Source organism: Eumetopias jubatus, unplaced genomic scaffold (genome assembly GCF_037043125.1).
Source record: "Eumetopias jubatus isolate StellerSeaLion01/CBP00866 unplaced genomic scaffold, mEumJub1_p1.0 scaffold_12, whole genome shotgun sequence".
NCBI lineage: Eukaryota > Metazoa > Chordata > Mammalia > Carnivora > Otariidae > Eumetopias > Eumetopias jubatus.
The window spans coordinates 69,644,060-69,658,417 of NW_028274818.1; the positions used below are offsets into that span (position 1 = coordinate 69,644,060).

A 14,358-nucleotide genomic window follows, 5' to 3' on the forward strand; every position below is an offset into this window, starting at 1 on the left:
AGCAGCACAAGCCTCTTGGGGCAGGAGAGCCCAGCAGCTGGCTCAGCCAGCAGGGCCTGAATTCTCACTCCCTCCTCTGTCCCCTCAGCAGAGCAGCCGGTCCAGGAGGCCCCCAAGCCCTGACCCCACAGGCCAGACCCCCCCGCCCACCACCAGGAGTGGTCCCAGAAGGAGGCATGGTTGACACCAGCAGTGAGCAGCAGACAACACTTTATTCCCAGGTTCTAGGCAGCCCTGTGGCCATCAGCCAAGAGCCCCCAGACCAGGCAAGGCCAGTCCTCATGGCCCAGCCCTGGGAGACAGGGGCTGGCCTCTGGGTTTGGTCCAGGGGAGGGGGGGGGGGTCTTGGTGGAAACACAAACAGGCGAGAGCAGGTGCAGTTATTCTTTCCGAAATATCAGGCACTTGTTGTTGGCCGGCATGTCCACCTAGGGCAAGGTGTGGGCTGCAGTGGCTGACCAGGCCCCCAGGGAAGCGACCCATGCCCCCCACCCTCCCACCTACCATCCTTTCAAGGAGCAGGCCGCTGGCTTGGCCCAGGTCCTCCAGGAGGGCCGTGTCCCGCAGCCCCCACTCAGGATTCCTGCAGTGAGGGCCAGGCGGGGGAGAAGGTGCAGTTGTGGCTGGGGGCAGCCACCCAGCCCACCTGCCCTCCCAGCCAGGCCCCCCCACCTATCCAGCTCTGACCTGCATCTAAGAGTCAGATCAAAATCCACGTTACTCTGCGGAGTGATCTTCCCATTGACGGCATAAGGCTGTGGAGATGGGGACACGGCTCTGCCCGCCACCCACAGACATGGGGTCAGCCATGCCTCCATGGACACACAGGCAGTCTTGCACGCCAGCACCCAGAGAATGAAAAGGACACACCCCTCCCTGCCCCCTGGGCGGGGGACAGCTGAGGACCAGCTGGTGAGCCGGGGGTTGCAGGGAGACTGGCAGGTGACCAGGAGTATGTTGAAGAAGGAAGACCCTGGGTGCAGGGGAGTCGAGGGAGAAGGTAATAAAATACTGCAACCAAAAGGAGGCAGTGCAGAAAGTAGGACGCAGCCGAGATTGGCTGGGATCAGGATTCCCTGCCAGGGGAGGCCCATCATCTCTGGCCGAAACACTCACCCCATAGGTGATCAGCAGCGCCTTGGGTTTGAGCAGATGTCCCGCTGCCCTGAAGAGCCCCTGGGGAGTGAGGAAGCAGGATGTCAATGAGGAGCTTTCTCTCCCCAGGCACCTGAAAGAGCCCTCAGCCTCTCGGCCTCTCTGGCCAGAGACTCAGCCTGACCTGCTCAGGCCTCAGTGCCACCCTGCTCTCTCCCGCTGCACCCATAGGCTACCCCGCGGCGCAGGTGGGTGGCTCGCCCACGCGCCCACAGACCTCGGTGCAGTTCAGGGGGCTGATGTGGATCATGTTGATGCACAGCAGCAGATCCAGCGACTGGGGCAGGATCCCGCCCCAGTGCTCCCAATCCCAGGTCACGTCCAGGTACAGCGGGGCCTTCACGTTGGACAGCCCCTGAGCCTGAGTGGTGGCGGAGATGCTGTAGAAGGGCAGCATATGGTTGAGGGGAGCTGAGAGGGGTACCCCGGTGGCGTGGGGAATCGGGACAGCGGGACAGGCCCTGCTCCGCCTGCCCCCGCGCCCCGCCCGCTCTCGCCAGCCGGGGTCCCGCCTTCCCCGCGCCCCGCCGCACCTGTCCAGGCAGCGCTGGTCCACGTCGGACGGCTGCCACTCGGCGTGGGGGAAGGCCCGCGCGAAGTGGGCCGTGTGCTGGCCGGAGCCTGAGGCCACCTCCAGCACGCGGACGCCGCGCTGGGCCGGGTCCATGTACTGCCGCAGCACGCGTAGGATGGGCTCCTTGTTCCGCTCGGCCGCCGCCGCCACCAGCATCGCAGCAGCTCAGCCTGCCCGCCGGTAGCCGCAGTCAGTGGCCGCGAGACCCACCAGGCGCTGCAGTCCGACGCCGCGCGGCCCGCCGGGAGTTGTAGTCCTGCGCCGCGAGGCTGGCCGGGAGTTGTAGCCCGGCGCGCGAGGCCCGCCGGGAGTTGTAGTCCGGCGCCGCAAGGCCGGCTGCGAGTTTAAAGGGCCAGCGGCCGCAGGGGGCGCACCGGGAGCCGCAACCCCGGCGGGGTCGCTGGCTTACAGGCAACCGTCAGCTCAGTACCCAGTGACCCGCGGCCACTCCGGCATTTTCATGGAGCTTGTCACTCTCTCATTCTCCAAAAATGCCTTCTCCGCGTTGCTCCGGAATGGATGTTTCCTTGTTTGTGGTCTTCTTTCCTTTTGAAATCAGTGTCGTTAGCGAGAGTTAGTTTGTTGAGGTGGGGAAAATGAAAAGTACTGGCTGCGCCGCCCGGGAATCGAACCCGGGTCGCAAGAATGGGAATCTTGCATGATACCACTACACCAGCGGCGCTGTTGCTCACTGTGCGGCCCGCGAGATTTAAGGGATCATGAGGCAACCTCCGGCGCGCAGAAGTACCATAGCGCATGCGCGCCGCCCCTGGGCGGGGGGGGGGGGGGCGGAATACCCGCCCCCGCGTCCCGAAGCCGGCGGACGGGTTGGGGTGGGAGCACTGGGACTGGCCGGGTCCCCGTGAACGGGGGACGGGGCCAATCTCGCGGTGTCACCTGGGCTCCCAGCGCTAGAGCGCACAGAGCGGGCCTAAGGGACGAGGGCTGGGGGCCACGATTCGCGCCCGCTCCTTGGAAACCATGGCAACCGCGGGCGTCCGGAGCCGGTGGGGCGTGGCTACGGTAGCGTTCCTTGTGGACGGGCCTTCGTGGCTGGGCGGGGCTCGTATCGGCTGGGTGCGGGTGGAGCGGTCCTGGCCGGCAGGGACCGGACGGACCGGACCTGTGATGCTCAGGGCTGTCCTGCGACACCGGCAAGACCCGCGCTAGCTAGGGTTTGCGGACGTTGTGATGGGGGCTCGGCGACCCCGGAATCGAGTCGGAGCCTTATTTGTTGTGTCCAAGGGTAGTTTCCCGATGGTCCCCTTGGGGCCCGTGCCTCCGAGGGGCCCTGTTGTGCAGGCTGAGGGCCGCGTTCCGCAGCGGTATAGCTTCTCTCCCTTGTTGCGTAGTTTTTCACGAGAGAGACCCCCATACCCGACGGCACTCTGGCTGGGGCTCCAGAGGGTGGCCCCAACCCAGGCTTTAACCTGGGATTGTCGTGAAGGGGCCGGGATGTGGTAAGGTCCGGCGAGGACAGTCTTGCAGCTTAGGATGGGGAAGTAGCGTAGGATTGTCGGGGCTGGACAGGCCCCCTGGGGAAGTGCCACGCAGTCCGCGGCCGCCCCCTCCAGGCAGCCCCACTGGCATTCTGCACGTGACCACCCTTCCCTAGGCTTTCTGTTTCACAGGCCAGAGCTTCCCTTGCTTGAATCACCTTTTGCCTCCCTCCACCTGGTTTGCCGGCTGAGCTGGGCATTTTCTGTAGCCTTCCATGTGCGGGGGCTGAGAGGAGCATCTGCTGTGGTTCGTAACAAGCCCCTTTCAGCCTTACCTGGGTTCACACCAACCAGGTGACTCTTGGAGCTCGGGGGTTGGTGGCCAGGGGACCTAACGTGTGATTAGAAGGCTGGAGACCAAGCCCATCACCAATGATGAATGATCTCATCAACCACGCCTGTGTAACGGGGCCTCCCTAAAAACCCAAAATGAAGAGGTTCTGGAGCCTCTGGGCACATGGAGGTGCCAGGAGGGGGAGGGTGGCGCTCCCGGGCAGGAGGCAGGGCCTGGAAGCTCCATGCTCCTTCCCCACCCTCACACTCCCCAAACTGTCCTGTGGGTGTCTTCCATCTGCTGTTCCCAAGTCACAGCCTTGATGATGAACCAGTAACTGAAGTACGGTGTTTCCCCTGTGAGCCGTTCTAGCAAATTATGGCGCTTGAGAAGGGGATCGTGAGAACCCTGACTTACAGCTGGTGACAGCCTGGACGTGGTGGCGATCTCATGGGATGGGGCCCTCAGCGTGGAGGGGGGGGTCTGCATTCATGCTGGGCAGGTAGTATCAGAATTGAGTTAAATTGTAGGACATAAAAAGTGTTGCAAGTGTTTTCCTTTACACCAGGTGTTCTCTAAGAGGCAAGAAACCAGACTGACCAGTCTCCCTGATTCCTCCAGGTCATACGGCTCAGCTCCAGAAGCTGCCCAAATACCCAGCAGTGTCTTCCATTTAACAGCACTTGGCTTTAGGTTGTTATCTGATGTAGCAAAGACATTAGGGTAGGGTTCGAAGCCTACGGCCAAGAAAGAATTCTTGGGACATCTTTGGTGCAAAAAGGTGGTTTTATTAAAGCATAGGGACAGGACCCGTGAGCAGAAAGAGCCACGCTGGGGTCATGAGGAGTGGTCTTTCTTTCCCTTCCTTTCTTGATTTTATGTATTTATTTGACAGAGAGAGAGAAGGACAGAGAACGCAGCAGGGGGAAAAGGAGATGAGACTCCCCGCTGAGCAGGGAGTGAAGGCAGATGCCTGAAGACTGAGCCACCCAGGCGTCCCCCCATTACATCCTTTCAAGTTGGGAGGGGGTTAGGGACAGTGTAAGTCTCTAAGGCATTTGGAAGCAAGGTTTCCAGCACCTTGAGCGGGCTAGCTATTGTTAGGTAGAGGTCATTTATTACCGTCTAATAAAACCTTAGTCATGAGACCCTTCAGATATATATCGGTGGGCCATATGCTTGGGGGATGCTCCCAACATGTATCTTGTGGGGTAGAGATAAAGGAAGTTTCCAAAGGAATTCTTACATGTTAAAGTAGACTTACAGGGTCGTGGGGGTTGGGTGTTGGGTTAGGATTGCCTTTTGCCCTTAGCAAAGTGTCAACATCAACGCAGTTGAGTCCCTAGAGGAATGTCACTCTGCCTGTTTCAAAGACTTGTCTGTGGGCTGCAGGCAATAACCACTTGCCACATTTGTGGCTCTGGGCTGGCCACTGTGTGAGCTACCCCCTGCCTGCTGCGCTCACCAAGCTCAGAGCTAGAGAAGGCTGCAGTGTGTGAGTACGTGTACACACATGTGAATGCTTGTGTGAACATGTTCGAACACACATCTTCTGAAAAGTCATGGTTGTGTGTCAGACTCTGGGCCGGTCCAGGACCCCCAGTGAATGCTGAACAGTTGTCCCCTGGAAGTATCTGACCCTGCCATGGCCTGTGCTTGGTGGGGTCTTCTAGGATTTTGTCTCCTGAGGCAGAATTCAGCTCCCAGGCAGCCCTCCTGAGCTTGGCACAGGCCACCTTTCCAAATGAGTGTTTAGCCACATGGTAACTCTATAGTGCCCAGAGAGCTGTGAGCAGACAGGAGACCCCCGATGGGGGTGCAGGGTTCCTCCCCAGCCCTTTGCCAAGGCGCTGGGCACTCCCCCTCCCGTCTCCTCATCCATCGCCGCCTCCCTTGATACACTGGCTTCCTAGAGCTGCTGTAACAAATGACCCCAAACTCGGTGGCTTAAAACAACGGACATTTATTTTCCCGTACTTCTGGAGGCCCCAAGTCCGAGAGAAAGATGGTCTGCTCCCTCCAGCGGCCCTACAGGAAGAAGGTTCCTCAGTGTTTCCAGCTGCTGGTGCCTGCAAGCACTCTGCCTTCACCTTCACCTAATCTCTCTACCTGCATCCAGACGTTCCTCTTTTTCCTACAAAGACACATCATTGGATTTAGGGCCCATCCTAATGCAGGATGGCCTTATCTGGAAACCTCGCCAAACTTATATCCGCAAAGACCTTTATTCCAAATAAGGTCACATTCTGAGGTTCCCAGTGAGCATAGCTTTTGGGGGACACCACTCAACCCCCCACTGCACTTAGGTTTGGGAATGGCCAAGCAATCCCTGAAACGGCAGTTGACGCAAGAGCCCCCAGCCAGCGCCTTTCGGGGGGCGGGCAGTCTGCTGGCCGGCCCTCCACCATCCTGGATCTACCTTGGTGTGGGCGTAGATTTCAGATGGAGCGCCTTACTGAGAATGACTGAAAACAAACTTCCTCCTCTTTCAGGTTAAGTTTTAGAACCGTATTTAGAATCTTTGAAAGAAAATTTGTTTGCTTTTATTATGATGACTGGGGTCTGTGAGGAGAAGACCTTTTCTTACCCAGACAGCCATTTGCAAGCTGGGTTAGGCCCCTCCCCCCCGGGGGCGGCTGCCCTACTGGGCCTGGGGGCAAATTCCCAGCCTCCCCAGCAACAGGGAAGGTGGCGGCCCCGCAGGGGCTTCACAGCCAACACCCCCCGCCAGGGTGTGTCCTGGGAGCAGTGAGGCTGGCAAGGCCCCTCTGGGGGAGACCAGGCCCCCCCAACAGGTGCAGGGGGCTTCACTGCCTGCTCCCACCACCTGGCCTTCCTCCTCCTTCAGCTATCCTGGGGACCCCTGGGCTCTCCCTCACCCCATTCCCCCCCCCCTGCTGCTCCTGCACTTTCTCCCCTCCCACCTGTCAGGATCATTTGTGCTCAGCTGCTTCTCCCCAGAGCTTTGAGGGCTCTGGACCCAACCTTTGACCTTATACAAGGCCTGCGGTAGGGCTTGAACGTTATGGCCTCAAGGCCTGGGTTTCAGAGCGCTTAAGCGCAGGCTGGGCTTGTTTGTGCAGGCCTGAGGGGTGTGCCCGAGGGAGGGGCTCTCAGAGTCTGTGTCAGCTTGGGGGCCCTGCTCCCCACACCAGGGGGAACACAGCCCCCCGCACCCTGGCTTTCTCCCCAGCATGTGAGTGAGCAGTGTGCTCAAGGCCAGGCAGCCAGCACAGATGGTGCAGGAGCATGCTGGCCTTGAGTATGCTGTGGGGAGGGACAAGGGACAGACACTGCAGGGTGCACAGGGGGGCTGGGGAGGGGCTTGCTAGGGCCTGGATTCCTTGGACATGCTCTTGCTTGGGGGAGACCCTGTTTCCCCTCTTAGGATCACAGGCCTGACGCAGCACAGCCCACCCTGCGGAGCAGGAAGGTGGGGAGGGGGGCCCCTGGGACACACCCTTCCTTAAGAGTACCTGAGCAGCAGGGCGCCTGGGTGGCTCAGTTGGTTAAGCGACTGCCTTCGGCTCAGGTCATGATCCTGGAGTCCCGGGATCGAGTCCCGCATCGGGCTCCCTGCTCAGCAGGGAGTCTGCTTCTCCCTCTGACCCTCTTCCCTCTCGTGCTCTCTATCTCTCAGTCTCTCTCAAATAAATAAATAAAATCTTTAAAAAAAAAAAAAAAAAGAGTACCTGAGCAGGCCTGGCTCCCTCCCACCAGCCACGAAGGCTCATGGGAAAGCTGGGGGGGGGGGGGAACACTGCACAGAGCAGGTGGGGAGGGAGTTCCTCCTGCTGTCACTCCCCGCCCCGGTGACAGGGCTACCCCAACTCCTCTCAATGTCTGCACTCTGTCTGGGGGGTGGAGAGGCTTCTCTCAAAGTGAGGTGTGGGGGGAGCTGGGCCTTTGTTCCAGGGGCCCACTGGGCCGCTGCTGAGGTAAGTCCCCTTGCCCCTTGGGGGCGGCAGCTCCCAGACAAGGCCCCAGTGGACACCCCAGGCCCTGGTGCCTGCTGGACTGAGATTCCTCAAATATTTGTGGAAAAGCATGGGCTCACAGTGGCTGTAAGAGCCTTGGGGACGGATTCCTGGACAACTCTGGGCAGAGTGTTTTCTTGGGTGGGGGCATGCTAAGGATTGAACTCAACCAAACGGAGGACGAGGGGAGACTTCCGTTGAGCCCACTAGGTCCTGGGGCTCACAGACCCAAGAGTGTGTTGCTTCCTCTCCCACAGCCTGGGCAGCAGTGGGGAAACCCCCAGCCCTGAGCAGCCCCTGAGCTGGGAGGAAGGGGCACTTCTATGTAATTTTCAGGAAGGAACCCGGGGGTGGAGCCCGCCTCCCACTTCATTCCAGGCGGGCCACCTGAGTCTGGGGGCCAGTAATCTCCTCTCCAATTGGAATGAAACAGGCAAACCGGGCATCCTCACTCACCCACCTCCTCTCTCCCCAAGATCCCACCCCCACACTGCTCTCAGACTGGATGGGGTCCCCCGTCCCTGGAGCTGGGGGTGCATCTTGGCATGGGAGGCTCAGGAAGCAGGGTGCACCCACTATTCCTGTCCCACGGAGTGCAAGGGAGATTCCCAGGGCGCCAGGTTTCTGCCCAAACCCACCTTTTCTGGCCTCCGGCCCCTTGTTCCCAAGACCCAGGCCAAGAATGACCCTTCACGCTGGCCCAGGCCCACCCAGGCACCTTGGCTGAAGCTCCCCAACTTCAATGGGAACAGCCTTGCTTCCAGGGTGCGCACAGAGCGCCCCCAGCGCCTGTCAACGCGCTCCCACCCGCACCCCCTGCTCACCTGGCCTTCCGGCGGTGGAAGGCCGTCCCAGGCCCAGGACGGTTCCTCTGCCTTGGCCTTGGGCCATGTGGGGTGGGGCGCTGGTGGCTGCGCGCCGCAGCCAGTCTCCCCAACGGCCGGAGCGCCACCTCCGCCGCGTGCCCTGAGGCCAGCCCCGACGCGCGGGCCCTTTAAGGGCCGGGGGCGTGTAGTGGCCCGCCCCCTCCTCGTCGCGCCCGGCCCCCGCCCGTTAAAGGGGCCGCGCCCTGGGCCCCCGCCGAGTGCGAGCCCCGGCGGAGGGCTGGGCAGGGCGTGCGTCTCGGTGAGCGCGCGGGCTGCCGGCCCTTCCGCACCATGTACACGATCACCAAAGGGCCCAGCAAGCTGGTCGCGCAGCGCCGCACAGGTGCGCGGGGAGGGGGGCGGGCAGGGCCGCCGGGGGTAGGGTCCGCGCAGTGACTGCCCAGGTGCGGCGGCGGCTGACGCGCCCCGTGCCCGCAGGTCCCTCGCAGCAGCAGGTGGAGAGCCGGCTCGGCGAGCTCCTGAAATGCCGGCAGCCCGCGCCGCCGACCCCACCGCCCCCGCGGGCGCAGCCGCCGGGACCCTGGCCCCTGTCGAGGTGAGACGCGTGGGCCGGCCGCCGGCGGCCGCGGGACCAAGAGGTTGACCTTGGGGAAGGTTCGCGGAGACCGGGCCACATGGTTGGGGCGGGCGCGGGGCGGGGCGTTTGACCCCGCCCGCGCGGGCGGCTCTGGCCTCCGCACCTCCGCGCCTCCGCCTCACCTGGTACCTGGCAGGGTCGGAGGGGGCTGGAGCGGATGTGCACGATCCCCTCTCCCACTCTGGCCCAGTGGGACCTTGGCGGAACCCGAGTGGGGAGGAAGCGGACCAGCTCCTGGATCGGAGGAGCTCCACGCGGCTGACTCAGATGCCCCGGGCGACCTTGGGCGGCGAAGCCAAGGTTTGAGGCGAGCTGCCCAGGAAGGCGGGAGCAAAATCTCTTAGGGTGCTGGCCCGCAAGGCCTCCTGGCTCTGGCCCCGGCGGGAAGCTGCCAGGCCTGTCCTTGCAGGGCGGGCTGGGGGAGAAAGTGCACGTGGTTCCCTTTGGCCCTACCAGGCCACCGCTCCCCTGTGCCCTTCACGCAAAACACCCTGGCTGGGCACTGGAGGCCTCCCGCAGATACTCAGGCCTTGCCGGAACCTGTAGTTTCCTGCCTTTCCTGACCAGCAGTTTTGCCAGTGCCCAACACCTGCCCCACAGGAATCTCAGTCCTGGCCAATTTGGCCTCCACATGACCTTGACCTGGAGGTCAGATTCCCCCTTCCCCATCCCCAGAGCTGAGCATTTTACTTTTTTGTTTTAGCTCTGGACCTTTGGTTTCGTTTATTCTATGCATTTCCTGGGCCCAGGGCTTTCTTCCAAGCCCACAAAGGCCTGAGGCCTCCTGGGCTAGACAGTGGGTAGGGGCAGCAGATAAACAGGGTGGCTGACTCTGGGCCCCTGGAGGCAGCTCTGAGGGTGCAGGTGATGGGGGCCTGCCAGGAGGGGGCAGCCTGTGGGGATCTTTCTGGGCCGAGGCCCTTCCCTGGGGTGGGGGTGGCTTCTGCTGGGGGCACGTTGACGTTTTGATGTTGCTTCCTAGTGATTAAAACGTTTTAGGCCAACCACAGGCGTGTCCTGGGGAGACAGGGGAGCAGGGCCTTGGGGGGCAATTCCTGGGACCCAGGCTGTGTTATAATATTGCCTTGTGATTTCAGCTTTGGTCCTCACGGCTGCCCTGCTGCCCAGAGGAGTAAATAAGACATAGGTGTATAGCCATGACTGGTCACCCAAGCAGATAACCTGGGAGCAGAGTGGTCCAGGGTGCCCCCCACCCTCTCACCTGGAGAAGCGTGTCACCTCCCTCTCCGGAGTCCCATTGCTGATGAAATCAGGGTGCATCTGTACCAGGGTTGGGGCATGCTGGGGAGGGAGATGGGAAAGACCACATAGAGCCCTTAACCTCCCCCCCGACCATGCCTCACCTTCACCCTCAGCCAGTTGGGCACACCGCAGCCTGTGGGGTCGGGAGGGTGCTGACCAGCCTGGCCTGAGGGAGCACAACCCTTGGCCTGCCTCAGTCCTGTGTGGGTCCTACTGTGTGCCAGGGAGTGGTGAGCAGGCACAGCGTGTGCTGGTTGTGCTGGGCCCCCTCCCAGTCCCCGTGGCCTCGAAAAGACCCTGCTGGGAGGCCAAGTGAGTCCCCCCCTACCCCCTCTCCTGAAACTTCTCGGGGGGGCCACCCTCCAGAGTGGCTCCACCCGCCTTCCTATCCTGATTTTTCCCCTGTAGTGCCTGTTTACTACCCGACATCCCTCACCCCGACTTGCCCACGAGAGAGGGGGTGTCTGGGCCATTGCTGCATCCTCCACGGCTGGTGCGCCGCGTGCGCCGCAGGTGCTCAAAGTGTCTGACCTGCTGATTCTGTAGGCTGGGGTTCTCACCTGCCATGGGGCTGTGCCTCTGAGCCGCTCTTGCTCCCAGTGTGAGGCAGACAGCAGAGATCAGTGCAGGTGACATTCATTGTTGGGAAGAAGATAAAATGGCGCCACATGACCCCCAGGTGGTCACGCGAGCAGGTCGGGGAGGTGGCCTGGGAGTTTTGCTGAGACGTGGGCTTTGAGGCCAGGCAGGTGTGCATGTATGTTCTGGAACTAGCACCCATTCACAGTGTGTGACTTTGGGCGGGTCACTTTCCTGTCTTGAGCCCAGGGTTCTGGGCTGGAAATGGGTGGGTGGTTTACCGTGGGAGTCAGAGAGGAGACTCAGTGCTAGGATGCCGTGTGGGTGCTGAGCAGGGACACTGGAGTGTGTCTACGGGCAGCATCCTTGGGAGCAGGCACAGCGTGGCCTTCATCCACAGGTGCACACTCGAGCCAGGGCCCTTTCCCCCAGAGGGCCTGTGGAGCATCCTTATGTAACTAGGTCCCAGGGGGGTAGGGGGTTAGGTGGGTGCCTGCCTGCTGGGCCCCTGCTCAGCCCTGGTCAGGCCATGGCCTTGGTCCCTGTGACCCACAGCCCATGGCTGCAGTTCCCTTTTTGGTTTTCCTTCTTCACTGTCCAGCCTCCACTTTCCTGGAGTCTGCAGGCTTGTGGGGGTGGGGGTGGCAGGTGAGGGGCTGTCCAAGTTGAGAACAAACCTTCATACCTTCTGGTTGGTGCAGCTCAGGCCTGGGAGGAGCCCCGCCCCCCTACATTTTCTTCACTGGCCTGGAGCTGGCGGGACCGGTGCCCCTCAAGACACTCCTCTTTATTTTAGTTCCCCTCTCAGCCAAGGAGGACCCCCGAGCGGCGGTGGGGCACCTGAGCCCAGGAAGGCGAGCAGGCCGGCGGGACCGCGAGTGCCTGGCGGAGTGGCACGTGCAGCCCAGGACTCCCGGCTCCCACCTCCTGCTGTAGGTGCGGGCCCCGCTCCCTCCACGGCCCCATCCTGGGCTTTGTGTGTGCAGGGCTAGGCCAGCTGCCGCCAGCAAGGGCAGCCCATCAGTGCCCTGGGCCCCGCTGATCCGCTGACCTGGACAGGCCCAGTGGCTTCCTGGACATCCCACGCCCACCAGGCTGAGCTCCAGAGCCTGGGGGCCATCTCCTCCACTCAGCATTCCCACCCCCTGTGGGCAAGAGTGTTGCCTTATCTGGGACCTGCAGGGATGGGCTGGGGTTGAAGTCACAGCTTCTCCACTCAGTGCTCTTTGGCCAGACCATCACTTAGGGCTCATCCCCACGGAGCCTGGGGCAGCCAGGAAGAGGGAAGGGCGGCAATTGCCTGTTTGTTGTCTGGGTCCTTTCTCCCACACTGGGGACAGTGGTGAGATGGAGAAGCTTTGGAGGGGGTCGGGGGGAGAGAAAATGGCCGAGAATTGTGCCTGGCCAACTGTGGTTGGGTCAGAGTGATCTCGTTGTAGCTTAGATCTGAACGTGGGTTGCTGGAGGCCTGGCTGGTCCTGGGGAGGTGGGATGCAGGTGGCAGTAGGGGTGCCCGAGAGACCCTTGGAGGAGTGCCTGTGTGCCTTGAGCATGGAACCCCGCTGAGGGTCTGGGGCACGGGGCTGGGGACTTCAGGTGTGAATCGAGCTGCTGGGGGCTTGGACCTGCAGGAGAGAGGCCTCCTCGGCCACCACTGCAGCACGCAACTACCTTGAAGGTCAAGGAAGTGCCCAGGCTGAGCCTGGCCTGGGGGTGGTGGGGGTGGCCTGAATCTGCTCCTGGAGCTTTGCCAGGCATCACCTGGGCTTAGGACAGTTGCTGACCGGCTCCTCCCTGCCTCCACAGTCCAGGACCAAGGCTTGTGTTCAATCGGGTGAATGGCCGGCGGCCCCCCGCCACATCTCCATCCCTTGAGGGAACCCAAGAGACCTATACGCTGGCCCATGAGGAGAACGTCCGATTTGTGTCTGAAGGTAGTGTCGAGGCCCAAGGGTGAGGCCTGGGCCCCTCTTCTTCCTCCCCACTGTGACCTGGTTCCAAGCAGCTAGAGGGCTGGGTTCTTCCTAGGCTGTCTCCCCGTTGGTCCTGTGACGGTCCAGTGGGCTGCCTACTCCCCTTCTTAGCTGGGGTCCCGGGTGGGAGACAGGAGGCCAAGGCCTGGCTCAGCCCTACTGCCCTCCCCCAACAGCTTGGCAGCAAGTGGAGCAGCAGCTGGGTAGTGGCCCAACTGGCGATAGTGGGCCCAGACCTGTGCAGTACGTGGAGAAGACCCCCAGCCCCCGGCTGCAGAGTGAGCCCCCCCTGCTCTCAGGGAGTCCCCTCCACTCCCTCCAACCCTGACCTGGGCCCTGCTGTGTTCTAGCCCTAGGGGATTGGGGAGGGCACTTGAACTTGACCTGCTTCTTCCCAGTGCTTGCTCTGTTTGGGTCTGGGGGAGGGGCTTGTGGTCAGCTCAAAGGGACGGACACTGACTGATCTGGGAGGCAGCATCACTGCCCAGCCTTCTACTCTGCCCACAGACTTTGTGCCCATTGACCTGGACGAGTGGTGGGCACAGCAGTTCCTGGCCAGAATCACTAACTGCTCTTAGCTGCCTTGGAAGGAATGCTGCCCCAGGGCCCAGCCCTGGCCCCTGCCAGGAGAGGACCACGGAGCCCTATTTAGCTGCCGAGGCAGGCTGTCCTTCACCCTGAGTCTGGCCAGGAGCCGGCCACACCTGAAGTGCCAGCATTTGGACTCTTGCACCTGCTCACCCCTTGGACCAGCTGTCCTGTGCTGCCAGGGGCCAGAAGCTGAATCTGTCTGACCTCAATCCTGCTCACTGTGCCCAGGGACCAGCCCCTGGGGCTGGCAGGGAGGAGCTCCAGACTAATAAAGTTGAGAAACTGCCCTTTCCGAGTGGCCTTTATTTGGTATGTGGGGGGTGGGGTCAGCGTCCTCACATATTAGGTCCAGCCTAACCTTTCCTTGACCCCATAGCTGCAGCTCTGCCCAATTCTGGCCCTCCTGTGACCTGATGGAGGTGCTGGGGCCCTCTCTGGGCCAGCTCATCTTTCTTGGATGTCGCTGACCTTACTCGGCACCCCCCAGCTTTCTCTCCCCGTTGGCAAGTGCTTAAGCCCCGTCTCAGGATGCACAAATGTTAGCAACAGGCCCAGGGATCGAGTCCCAGAGGCCCAGGATTGGGGCCAGATCTCAGGAGGCTTAGTCCTGTGTCTTAACACCCCAGACTGAGTTGCCCTGTGGGACATTGCTTTGCCTCTTGGGTGGGTGGCATTGCCTGCGGAGTGGAGCGGAGTACCCCAGGCGTGGACGCTAGAGGGCTGGAGGCAGTAGGGTGGAGCCCAGTGGGCTGGCAGTGAGTGTGACAAGCGCATTCCCATAAATACGGGGTGCGTGCCCTTCCTGATATACAGGTGGGCCCCAGAAAATCGGGCACTTCCCTGGTTCCCGCTGTAGCCCTGCTAGGGCATCGCCATAGGGTCCTGGCTTGGGAGTGGCCGCAGAGGCCCGGGCCGCGACGGCTCTCAGGGTGCCCGAGAGGCCGCCCTCCGCGAGCCCGGCGAACCTTCAACACCGACCACGGTCACGCGACCCGGCTCTGATCGCACC

At 61.8% G+C, this 14,358-nt stretch overlaps 2 protein-coding genes and 1 non-coding gene across 5 annotated transcripts; 1 reads left to right on the top strand and 2 right to left on the bottom strand.

Annotated features, from left to right (window-relative positions):
• Positions 1-193: 193 nt before the first annotated feature.
• Positions 194-1,964, bottom strand: METTL26 (methyltransferase like 26). Its single transcript, XM_028111701.2, has 6 exons — positions 1,689-1,964; positions 1,373-1,535; positions 1,117-1,176; positions 688-755; positions 505-583; positions 194-428 (listed from the first exon to the last, which is right to left on the bottom strand). The coding sequence occupies exons 1-6, from the start codon at positions 1,883-1,885 to the stop codon at positions 381-383; spliced, it is 615 nt and encodes a 204-aa protein (XP_027967502.1). The 5' UTR covers positions 1,886-1,964; the 3' UTR covers positions 194-380.
• A 376-nt stretch (positions 1,965-2,340) lies between these two features.
• Positions 2,341-2,411, bottom strand: TRNAG-CCC (transfer RNA glycine (anticodon CCC)). Its single transcript has one exon. It is a non-coding gene; the product is annotated as a tRNA-Gly (tRNA).
• Positions 2,412-8,576: 6,165 nt separating this feature from the next.
• MCRIP2 (MAPK regulated corepressor interacting protein 2) lies at positions 8,577-13,630 on the top strand. 3 transcript variants are annotated; one of them, XM_088016896.1, is made up of 7 exons: positions 8,577-8,688; positions 8,784-8,901; position 9,080; positions 11,563-11,717; positions 12,592-12,719; positions 12,935-13,036; positions 13,266-13,630. In XM_088016896.1, the coding sequence occupies exons 1-7, from the start codon at positions 8,637-8,639 to the stop codon at positions 13,334-13,336; spliced, it is 627 nt and encodes a 208-aa protein (XP_087873022.1). In that variant the 5' UTR covers positions 8,577-8,636; the 3' UTR covers positions 13,337-13,630. The 3 variants fall into 3 exon arrangements, with proteins under 3 accessions (XP_087873022.1, XP_027967666.1, XP_027967668.1); XM_028111865.2 differs by lacking the exons at position 9,080; positions 11,563-11,717; XM_028111867.2 differs by lacking the exons at position 9,080; positions 11,563-11,717; positions 12,935-13,036.
• Positions 13,631-14,358: the final 728 nt, after the last annotated feature.

Bases quoted from the DNA above. Each gene is read 5' to 3' on its own strand.
- METTL26 (XM_028111701.2), bottom strand. From the start codon at position 1,885: ATGCTGGTGGCGGCGGCGGCCGAGCGGAACAAGGAGCCCATCCTACGC. The intron at 1,536-1,688 runs GTGCGGCGGGGC...GCCCTTCTACAG, and splicing joins GACCAGCGCTGCCTGGACAG to CATCTCCGCCACCACTCAGG. The intron at 429-504 runs GTAGGTGGGAGG...ACCTTGCCCTAG, and splicing joins GCCTGCTCCTTGAAAGGATG to GTGGACATGCCGGCCAACAA.
- MCRIP2 (XM_088016896.1), top strand. From the start codon at position 8,637: ATGTACACGATCACCAAAGGGCCCAGCAAGCTGGTCGCGCAGCGCCGC. The intron at 11,718-12,591 runs GTAGGTGCGGGC...CTGCCTCCACAG, and splicing joins CCCGGCTCCCACCTCCTGCT to TCCAGGACCAAGGCTTGTGT. The intron at 13,037-13,265 runs GTGAGCCCCCCC...CTCTGCCCACAG, and splicing joins CCCCAGCCCCCGGCTGCAGA to ACTTTGTGCCCATTGACCTG.